The sequence below is a fragment of the Drosophila takahashii genome, chromosome 2L, assembly GCF_030179915.1.
Source record: "Drosophila takahashii strain IR98-3 E-12201 chromosome 2L, DtakHiC1v2, whole genome shotgun sequence".
NCBI lineage: Eukaryota > Metazoa > Arthropoda > Insecta > Diptera > Drosophilidae > Drosophila > Drosophila takahashii.
In genome coordinates this window covers 17,887,976-17,899,168 of record NC_091678.1, presented here as the reverse complement: position 1 = coordinate 17,899,168, position 11,193 = coordinate 17,887,976, and the positions used below count along the sequence as shown (strand labels likewise).

General features: G+C 43.1%; 2 protein-coding genes across 2 annotated transcripts in view; both read left to right on the top strand.

Moving 5' to 3' along the window:
- Positions 1-11,193, top strand: part of LOC108068004 (cyclin-dependent kinase-like 1) — a 69,601-nt gene that overhangs the window by 15,764 nt on the left and 42,644 nt on the right. The gene's annotated exons all lie outside the window — the stretch shown is intronic.
- Positions 9,008-9,692, top strand: LOC108067935 (FUN14 domain-containing protein 1). Its single transcript, XM_070217487.1, has 2 exons — positions 9,008-9,135; positions 9,193-9,692. Exons 1-2 carry the CDS (start codon positions 9,105-9,107, stop codon positions 9,549-9,551), a joined length of 390 nt encoding a protein of 129 aa, XP_070073588.1. The 5' UTR covers positions 9,008-9,104; the 3' UTR covers positions 9,552-9,692.

Genomic DNA, 11,193 nt, shown 5'->3' with positions numbered 1-11,193 from the left:
ACTTTTCCAAAATATTAAAATTTTTAAAATCGTATATAAGCGATTGTGGGCGTTAGAGGGGGCGTGGCACCATTTTGAAACAAACTTGCGCTGCGAAGGAACTCCTAAAATCTGCATGCAAAATGCCAATCTTCTAGCTTTTATAGTTTCTGAGATCTCAGCGTTCATACAGACAGACAGACGGACAGACGGACAGACGGACAGACAGACGGACAGACGGACATGGCTAGATCGACTCGGCTAGTGATCCTGATCAAGAATATATATACTTTATGGGGTCGGAAACGGTTCCTTCTCCCTGTTACATACTTTTGCACGAATACAATATACCCTTTTACTCTACGAGTAACGGGTATAAACATTAGAAAATATAATACAACATTAAAAAAAAAACAATTTATACTTTGAAATCCAAAATCAATAAATAACATAAACAATTTTGTTATTCAGTCTTAGTAGCCTTAGTTCTAGAAACTTTACTATCATCTTTCATAAATAAAATAAATAAAGTAATCATAGAAAAGATTTATTAAATTACTAATTAACTGCAATTAATTAATAAAAAAAGAAATTTGTAATAACATATGAAAGAGATCCTAAACGACATAATTTTTAGCCCACATTTCCGATGAAGGAGAAGCAACTACTCCAGACTGCAGGAAGAATGCCGGTGACGGACTCGACATTTCTGGTGGCTAATGCTTCCTCCCCTTGGCTTTTGTTCCCTCCACGCTTCAATGCTTCTCCCCAGTTGTTTGTTATGTTGCACCGCCCCGGCCACTGACAGTCTGCTTGTCCTGGAAGTGCTCTTTTACACATGTCCTTTGCTGTGCTTTGTCACAGTTACCCTGTTGAGCTAACCACTTGTTATAGTTTTTGTGTTTTTTGCTGTGTCCGGACTCAGGACCCTTCCGTTTTTGCATTTCGCTGTGAAATATGAAGCAGTCAGCGACAGCGGAGCTCGCTTTCGGGCCCTTCTAATTGTGCCGAGGGGCGGCAGAGGACGGGGGGAGCAATAATAAACCGCCACTTGACTTTCATGCATTTGCTGCTTAACTTTGCGACATTTATAATGGCATTCGTTGTGGCCCTCGGGCGGAAAGAAATCTGCTTGGATAGTTTCCACTTGGCCTTGCGCTAAGCGTATGCAGGCCTCTTCAGCCACCGCCACCCCATCCTCAAGCTCATCCCAAACCTCGGGCTCATCCTCGGAAAGCGGCCAAGAAAATCGCTTGGGCCCGCGGGCCAAGTGGGTAACAGAGCGTGTTCTGAGACCTCGTTGCTCCTCGTTTCAGCACTCTATGCATGTTGAGCATTATTCCCGCGGCTTATCCTTGGCGCTGCTTACACTCGAGTCGCTGCTGTTGCAACATCCTGCCAGGACCCACCTATCCCCTCCAAACCCCTGCCTACAGCCCCTGGCTGTTTATGTTGTCAACGCAAATTGCACTTTCTGCTTGCCGTGTGATGTTCAAGTGCCTGTTAGGAAGATGATCCGCCCACGTGTCTTAATGATGCTACACGAGCTTCCCTCGCAGCCCTCGGGGCTGCAACAATGCGCCACTTAATTATGAAAAAGGCCGCTTTGAGTGTCGGCTGGCTGTCCGGGGTTTGGGATTCCAGGGCGTTTGCCACCATAACGCCCCATCTAACGGCAGATTTACGACTCCGGCTAATCCCGTTCGCTTAGCGCATTAAATCAGCTCCGAAATGGCCATAAAATTGCCCTCGCCTACATTGCAAACATTTCAAAAATTGACAATTTATTGCAAGAGTTGCCGCTGGACGGTCGGGGGGACTGCGGTGAATGAAGGGAAAGTTTTTTACCGAAAAAAAGTTTGCACACAATGGGAAGCGAAATTACACTGGCTTACAAAGTAAAAGCTTGAACATATCCTAGAAATAACATTGATAGTTTTTGTTGAATTTAAAAGGAGAATGAAGGGCGTTTTCCTTGGATGCCATATTTTGATCCTTAGTCAAATTGGGTGTATTTGACTAAGGATCAAAATGATATAATGATAAGAAAGGGTGATCAATTTTACGTTATGTGGTATCAATTTAAACTTTATATGCTCGAAATGTAAGCAACAGGCCGTTAGAATTTCAAAAAGAGAGAAATTGGTTTGCACGGTAAAAACGATATACCATAAATGTACCATGCGCATATCGATTTAACCGCTATGTGTTTTTTTTTTGTGTTTCAGTTTCGAATATTCTGTTTTGTAAACTAGTGTAGCCACTCGTTTTGTGTACTTATTTTAAAAAGGCGAGTGCCCAAGTCAAGTGTCCCGACCGTATAATACCCAGTCCCCAACTCGTAATGTAAGGGGCTTATTTTTCAGCTTTTTTCGAATATTTCTGTGGTTTCAGTTTCACCGTAAATAAAATTCCTATAGTTCATCGAAAATCTGTGATCGCTGATTCACTCTTCGTAGGTCATTCTGGCTATCTCTCCCGAAAATGTGTCCCAAGGCAACTGACGTGAATTCTCCGAGAGCTTGGGGCAGATTTATATTGCATTTGATTTTGATTTTTGTTTGCCTGTGGTGGCACACATGCTCGTACTGGAGAGGCATGCAGCTGCAGTTGCCGCTGTAACATGCAGTTCTACATATACAATATGGCCATTGTTATGATTTATGTGGCAGAAATATTTCGGGCGCGCTTCCTGCAAATGTTTGCTTTTTTGTGACAGCGAGGGAGGCGAGGGAGGAGGCCCAGATCCCACGGCTTTATGGGGCGGGGGCTTAAACGAAGGCGATTTTTGCGCTTAACCCGGCCAAATTCAATTTCAATTTGCACCCCATCAAAAGACAAACAAGAAAGAGTCTTTGAACTTTGGCCATAAACATATTGGGGGATTTCGTTCCGTTTTTCCATATTTTTGGCAGTCCCCCAGTCTGGCGAACGGGACGACATGTGGAGCGGCTTCCAAGTCGAAGGTCTGCTGTCGGTTGCAGTCGTCGGTCTGGGGCGTTACTCCATGTCGCCGATTCTGCGGGGCCATAAACCAATTCGTTTTATGAATTTACACGAGTGCCTTGCTGGCTTTCTGGCACCCCCAGTCGAAGTCACAGTACAAGTCGAAGTCTGAGCCGGCGTCGTAATTGAATTCCATGTGCTGCGTTCTCAACTCTTTGATGATGCATATGCTCTACGCAAAGTGGTCTTTAAAGGCCACTTTTCCCTTACTAGCTTAAATCCTAAAGTGCCGCCCCGAATGACATCCAAAACGGACCCTATGGCGGCGCAAATTCATAAACGGAAATGGAAGTCAAACGTGTTGGGCAACGCAAACAATGCTGCAATGGATTTCGTTCAACAGCTCAGGCCTCGACCCCTTCACTCGACTCTCCGTCTCTCAGTCTCTCAGGAAATGCAATGATAGCCTTGCATTTGAGTTTCGGGTTTGGATTTCATTGTTGCACTGTCCTGGTCACCAAGTGGCATGCGTTTCTAATTTCCTGATGCCCGGTCCCCATCAGGGCCTCAAATGGCCCGGGTTGTCCCTGGTTGACCTGACAATTCTAAATTCCAGCACACACCAATTTATAAGCCCACCAGTGTTTAATGCGCTCGGTGTTCTCCGACGGCTCTGCATTTCGAATAATTGAAATTGCAATGGCTCTGCCTGCCGACAAGCAGACTGGCAGATGCCTGATGATGATGAATGAACCAAAATCGTAAATCAACAGGATAAACACTTTTGCTTTGAGTCCAAAGAGTACGATATTAATATTTGTTTCCAAGCTACTTGGCATTCTGAATATTCACAGTAGTCTGTTTGCTATAAGTTTAATGTAGCACTGTTATCACAGCGGTAATAAAAATATAACCAAATAAAACTTTTTTTAAACCATTACAATAATTACAATAAACCCAAAGAAGAATCGACGTGTGCCAAATGCAAGATAGGCGTGTTACTGCAGGCATGCTTTTTGACTTTTCAAAATCAAATAATTGAAGATGCTTGCAGAAAATGATTTTTGCCCAGTTAAACTATGCTGATCACTGGACTTTAATCCCGCTACTGTTGACCACGGACATGAAGGACAATCAAAGGCAGTGATTGGATGGACGGCAATTACCACTGATTTTTTCGCGCCTTTATTAATTGCAAGCCGCTGGCCAGCCTCCGCTTCAGTTCACTGACTCCCTGCACAAAAAGCAGCCAGCCGTCGAGCAATTAATCAATTTGGTCTCTTAATTATCGAGCCGAAAGCTGCGAAATCAGAGTAAGACAAACATTACGAGTTCGGTCATCGCAAAGAGTAAATAAATTGCTGGGACAAGCCTTCATAGTTGACCAAACAGTTAATTAAATCGAACGTTATCTAGCCGATGGCATTTCCTTAAAAATCCTTAAATTCCCTTAAACATTTTTGGAGTGGAGGAGGAGACCTCTGTATTGGAGCCGATTAAAATGCCATCAATTTGAAAATGGATAGCTGGCGAAACGGTTTTTCATCTCCAGAGCCAGCCTGTCAGCTGTGGAAATGTGGAAATGTGCGATGCGACAACTTAGGCGCCTCCTTCGTGTTGCATTTCGGCAGCTGGCGCCCTGTTTGCCATATTTCACGCCCCCACCGTACTCCGTGCCCAACTGGAATTTTCCATTTCGTCTCATTCTGTATGCACTCAACGCATTAAGTGGCGACATGTGTTACACTAAAGACAGCGAAACACAGAGAAATGCCCCAAAAAAGGAGAATGCCTTCGGGGCCGCAACGACTTTGGGATGGAGATGAGCCGCAGTTAGCTGTTGGTGGGGTGTTAATAGAGCCCAGCAGGCAGTGAGCTGCATTCTAATGCATGGCTGGTCCGAACATGACCCAAGTCAGCTTCCCATCGCTCTGGGTGTACGCATTAATCAAATGTTAATCCCCGGGAGCGACAGTTTTTTCGGTGATCCCCCGAAAACCGAAGCCAAACGCGCGGGAGCAACAGAACCGGGTGAACAACTGAAGTCGGGTTTTGAAAACCAGAGAACCAGCACGAAAATTCTCCAATTAGCCAATTTTGCCATTTTCCTTGGTTTTCGATTTGCGCATATTTTCTGCTAATTAAGGGGCGTCGTTATGCCAACTGCTGGGTCTCTCTCTGCTTGGTCCCCCATCATCATCAGGTGGCCACAATCATTGGAATGAAATACTCTTCGACATCAGAACCGCAGCCTTGACGCCAGAACGTCCAAATCAGGAGTTTAAACAGGGGAGAAATACTGATTTCCCAAATACAAGAGTACACACAAAAAAACGCGTCGCGGTCAGATCGATATGCGCATGGTAAATTTCTGGTATGTCACACGCATATCGTTTTTGCCGAGAATGAAACAATAGAGGGAAAAAGACACATTCGAAAAGCGAACAGACCTGCTGTTTTCATTTCGAGCATATCGAATTGAAGTGCCCGCATATCAAGTCAAAATCATTACCACATATCATCAAATCGATCATCGTTTCAAGTCTTTTTTGGGTGCAGACAACGTTTCTTCAAAAAGATCTCAATGTCGTGCGTTGTAATTTTAAAAAGCTTTGCAAATTGAATGAGAACTTTTTTATCACCTACGCTTGGAATAGTGCAATTACTCCCCGGGAACCTTTCTCGCCTTTTGTAATTTATTTATTAAACACTTGGCCAGAAGACGGCAAGCAATTTGTGTTGCCCGTCGGGGAGAGTCACGTAGTAAATGCATAAAAAATCGGCAACCGAAAGAAAGTAAAGTCGGGTCCCCCATGCATTTATGCAAACTGTGAGACATTGTTGCGGGACCTTCATCCAACATTAAGCTGTGGTGCGCGTCACACTAATTTGACCCAAAAGGTCTCAGCCAGCACGAAGCTCGTATAAAACATTCAGGCGACAGCGGGATCAGCAGAGATGGAATTGCCAGTACGAAATATGTAGTTCCCCAAGTCCTGGCTGCCACATTGAATAATTCACAGGGCACAAGGACGGGATAACCTAGGTCGCAGAGTCTGTTTTGGGCCACAATTGTAGGCAGCTAAGGCACTTATTGCACAAGCAGCCAAATTAAGTCAATCCCGCAGGACAAAAACCCACACATTCAATGAACCGCAAGCCGGCGTCGAACATATCAGTCACTAATTAAAATAAAATTTGATTTCGTCGCCGAAATCATACTCCTCCGGCACAGCGCATCCTGCGGTCTTCCGTTTTCAAGTGCGCATGCACCGCAATCTGGATAATTATTTATTTTGCGTTCAGCTTCCGAGCTTTGCAGCAGTCCTTATCCATTTCGGGTAACCGCAATTTCGGTTAGCATCGATGCATTTGAGCATGCAATTCCATCTTCATGGGTCTGTGGCTCTTTGTAATGGCTCAAAGCTTTTCACATTTCCTTTGCGGCCTATGTAGCTGGTGATTGATCTTAGCGTTATTATTAAACTTGTGCAATCAGTCCATTTTAAAGAATGCTGCATTCACCCAAAAGAATTGATATGAAACGATGATCAATTTGATATTATGTGGTACCAATTTTGATACGTGAGTAACTTAAGTCGCCACATTTTTGTACATCTTCTCGGCGAACCTGCCATAGAAGTATTACGCTATTCCACAGTTGAATCTCTTGTTTGCATCAGCTTGCAGCATCTAAATTAATGTTCCGAAACAGACAAACCATTTAACTCGACAACGAACTGTCGACCAGCCTGCCCCCTCAGCTGCCACCACAAAGCTGCATGGGTGAATCGCTCGCAAGTTGCAGCTAACAACGTTGCCAATCCCCGACACCAAACATCCAAACAACCAACTCCACCTAACCCTGACCCCGGCTAACCGCAGTTAATTTGTTGTACAAGCCCGCACACAAATAAAGCAGCCAACAGGCAAACTGGAGGAACGAATCGTTTGCTTTGAGCCAACATGCAACACTTTATCCACTGGATGACTGTTTTCAAATTTACAGCATGTCAACAGGCGAGTGCCCGTACAAGCACCCAAAGTTTCTGGGGTCCAGCCGGACCAGCTATCCCACATCACATTAACCATATGGACGGAGCGAGGACTCTGCAGTTGGCTTCTAAATTGTGTAAATATGTATTGCGCATACGTACTGTTGCGCCTGCCACTCGCATCTCCAAATGGTGCTTCTTCTTTGTGCTTTGTAGGGAAAAACTCATTTTTCCTACCAACGATGATGGAAAACTGCATTCGACCCGCAAGAAGTAAGTACTCATGAGTACAGTTGGGCAGTTGTAGTCCATAGCTACATTTCTTATGTTCGGCGGTCTCCATAAAAAGTTTGGTTGGCAATGGTTTTGCGATTTGGAAAACTTGGGAGAACTAAAAATAACTGAATAAGACCGGTTTAAAGGTTAGAAGATAGCTATATCATCTGCATTGTCTAAAATCTTAAAACTCATAAGCCCAGAAAGATCTTTATATGAAACGATGATCAACTTGATATTATCTGGTATCAATTTCAACTTGATATGCGGCAACTCAAATTGAGCTTAAAAAGCATCGAAGTCAGTATCGATATTACCGATATTTTCGATGTTTTAAAAGGCGGTTTTTAGTTTTTAATAAGGAATTTGTATTCTTACCACTTATTAATAGTATTCATCACAACCTGTTGAGGATGTTCTAATATTTAAATAAGAATGTAAAATCTATAATTTAGTCATATCTGAAAATATGCAAATTATTTATAAAAGCACGATTGGAACGTGGGCATTTCACAGCCAGCTCACGTATTTCCACAAACACCTGTACTGAACAAGGGACATAAAATCAGATCTTAGAAAAAGAAAAGGAAGAGGGAAAGCAAATGTTTAAAAGCAAGATTTTCTCTGCCAACTTCGCAGCCGTAAGAGAATACGTCGAATGGCAAACACGTTTCGCATTGATGTTGAAATTGTTAGTCAGTTACTCCGGTGTTGTGTTGGCCCTTTTTTCGCACAGTTGAGCTCACATTTTATGGTCAAGTTGCATTCTGTTTCATTTATATTTCATGTGTGGTTTCTATCCTCAGTTCTCCCTGGCCAAGACAATTTCACATTTTACTTTTCCTATTAATGTCAATTTAAATGTTCCAACACTTTAGTTGTTTCCAGGGGAATCGCCAAGGGTGTTCACTGCCGTTGTCTGGCTGAGATATTGTTTGCACAAAAGCACTTAAAGACTGCATTACTCCTCCTAGATAATCGCTCGGAAAATAGTTGAATTCCCTTTTCCGCTCGAGTCCAGTTCCGCAGTCATTTGTGGCAATTTGCGTGCTCATTGTTAATTTGATTTTCAGTTTGCGATAAGCGAAAAACACCTCGACAGCTCCTGGGGCCTCTCCTATTTGGTTTGGGCGTGGCTGGGCCTGGGCGCATAATTGAACGATAAATTAAATAAAAGCAATGGTACGACCAAAAAACCAAAATGCATTCAAACGTAAAGAAACCGATGCCATTTCATGGCCCTAAGGCAATTGAACTGTAAACGTGAACTCTTCCATCGAAGCCGTTACCTTCAGCTAAATAATTGACCAAAAATGTAATCACTGGAAAAAATGGTCTAGAAAATATTTCACATCAGGCAATTCGAAATGTGAACATTAGTTAGTTAATACCTTTTGAAAAGTAACATTTCCTAATTTAACAACTCATATGAGTAACTTGCGATTATTGTTACAGAGTTCCTTTTACTGTACCGCATAATCTGAAGAGCATGAGGTATAGCTACAGATTGAAGTGGGTGACTTTAAAAAGTTTAATGTAAATATGAGTGTAATCGGATTGTTAGTAGTACTTACTAAGTACCTGTTTACTTGACAACATATTTATACCTTATTAAAAACTTTTAAAATGTGTACTTGCAGTACCTAATAACATGAACGTAATTTAATACAGAAGTCGGTGCTCCCCGTCCTTAATGGGCAGGTTCGAACTTTGATGTTTTTGTCCGCTTAGACGGTTCACGGTCTGGCGGTCATTTGCTCAGTTGAGCGCAGCTGGGAAGAGTGAGAAGCGCATAGGAGGGCGCAGTGCAAAGCAGCATGCTGTGCGGTAGCTTTCAACAAAAGGTCGCCCAAATTATTTAAATGTAAAGTAACAGGAAAGAGAGAAGCACCGAGAAAAGCAGCTGAAATGAGTGACCTACCAGTGGTGAAGTGTAGTAGTACGTAGAATCACTGCAGCCTAGAGATCCCTCGCTCAAGCCAATGTCTGACCTCAGCTATGAACAACCTTAGCCAGAGATCGCCCTATAGCCAGATTGGAATGGGGGCTGCAGGCGGCTTTCTCACCGGCTTTGTGCTCCTCAAGGCGAGTAAAATGGTGGCCGTGGCGGCGGGCGGCACCATTCTGGCGATCGAGCTCGCACTGGAGGCGGGCCTCGTCAGGCTGGATATCCTCAAGATAGTGTCTCAGGCGGAGCAGGATCAGCTACGAGGGCAGCTGCAGGTCGTCGGTGAAGGGGTCAACCTGTCCCGCGTTCAAGAACTTGGGGATAAGGCCAGGAAAGCGTGTGCTACCAGCGGTCGTCTGTGTGTGGCCTTCTTGGGCGGCTTTCTACTCGGCTTTGGCTGGGCTTAACTAATGCAAATTAGCCACGCTACTCGAAAAGTACATATATTTAAATTGTAAACCAAAGTTACCACCTGTTATGCTCTCTAACAATATTTTTATTTCACTTTTTCGGTGCCTGGAAAGCAGGGAAAGTTTTCCTCAACAAAAGCCTTGAAAATTTTATAGAAATACTCTTAACAAATAGCCGGGCCGCACTTCACCGCACACACACATACTCAAACGTGCATTTAAAGTTGCTGCTCTCCGCTCCCCATAAAAAGCGTCCCAGCAAAAACTTCAAACTTGTAACAACATTTTCATGCGCTTTTAAGCATTTCAATTTTCACCCCGCGGAGGGAGAAAATTTATGCATAAGCAAAGTTTTTCATAACCAAGGCAATAGCTTAGCAATGTGCGAGTTGGAGAACGGGGGTGTGTCAGATTTCATATTTCATATGCATGGCGCAGACTAGGGAATTGTGTGATTAGCCCATAAGAATCATATGTAGAAAATGGAAAACTAAAATAAGAACTGGGACTCGCATTTTAAAAATGCCCCACTGAATGCCACGTTTGCATAACTATTTGGCCGAGATATTCTCAATCCCGGAGGAAAAATGGTAACGATAGCCGCAGGCAAACGAAAAATAAATATGCCACACTGGTCAGGATCTTACCCCAAAAATTAAAATCAATTTAAATCGAAACTGAAACCGAGACCGAAGCTCGAACACTCACTAACAAACCACCGACCCACACGCATCACGTACGACTACGGAACACATGTCGTATGAGCAATGAAATTTGCATTTGAAAAAGCCAAAAATTGTTTTCTTTTGCCACCAGCCACTAGCCCCTGAACCCAATTTAAAGTCCGGCAATTGCCAAACTAGTTAAATTTGACGTTTTAATTATTCGAATACCGATGGCCCGATAATAGATAATCCCAATTAGCAAGGTATAGCTTAGCCCGTAGTGTTGGCCCGAATTAATTGAAAGAGTGCGGCTGGGGGAGTCCGAAGATAAATGAAGTTGAAAGTTTGGCTTGTGATTAGCATGGAAATCAGCAGAGGAAGGGGAGGAAATACGGAAGTCGCGTCGAAAGAGGTCGGTTAGTGCAGTGCGATTGTGATTCTGATTGGAGGACCGCAAGCGTTGGTGGATTCAATTAATTAAAGGTGATAATTGGGAGGCTAATTGGCAAAAAGATTTGCACTTTGACAGAGCAAAAAGCTTGCCATCACAGCAGAAGATACTTCCGACACAATTAAATCTATTTGAAATATATAAACCTCCGCGTACATGGTATATTTTAAAATTCAGTGCATTAAATCGGTACAATAAACAATTAACAGCTTTGAATGTAAATAAAACAACGGCGAGTGTGTGCATATATACAGACTTCTGTGTGCTTTCTTTCTCGTTTTCATTTGTGTTTATGCATTCGGTTAAATATTAATTTATAAGGCTTAGGAAAACATTTACTTTAGCCATAACCACATAATCTGTAGGCTCTGACAGTACAAAACACAAAATCAAATTTCAATAGCCCAAACAACAAATGGCATGTAATTGTTTGCCATCAAAGCAAACCAAACCAAACCAAACCGAAGCGAAACCGAAACTCCAGAGTCTGAGCCAAATGTATGTAATTGTGCAATATGTCTAA

Excerpts from the sequence above, each read along its gene's own strand:
- LOC108067935 (XM_070217487.1), top strand. The coding sequence starts at position 9,105 with ATGAGTGACCTACCAGTGGTGAAGTGTAGTA. Across the intron at positions 9,136-9,192 it reads ACCAGTGGTGAAGTGTAGTA|CTATGAACAACCTTAGCCAG; the intron begins GTACGTAGAATC and ends GTCTGACCTCAG.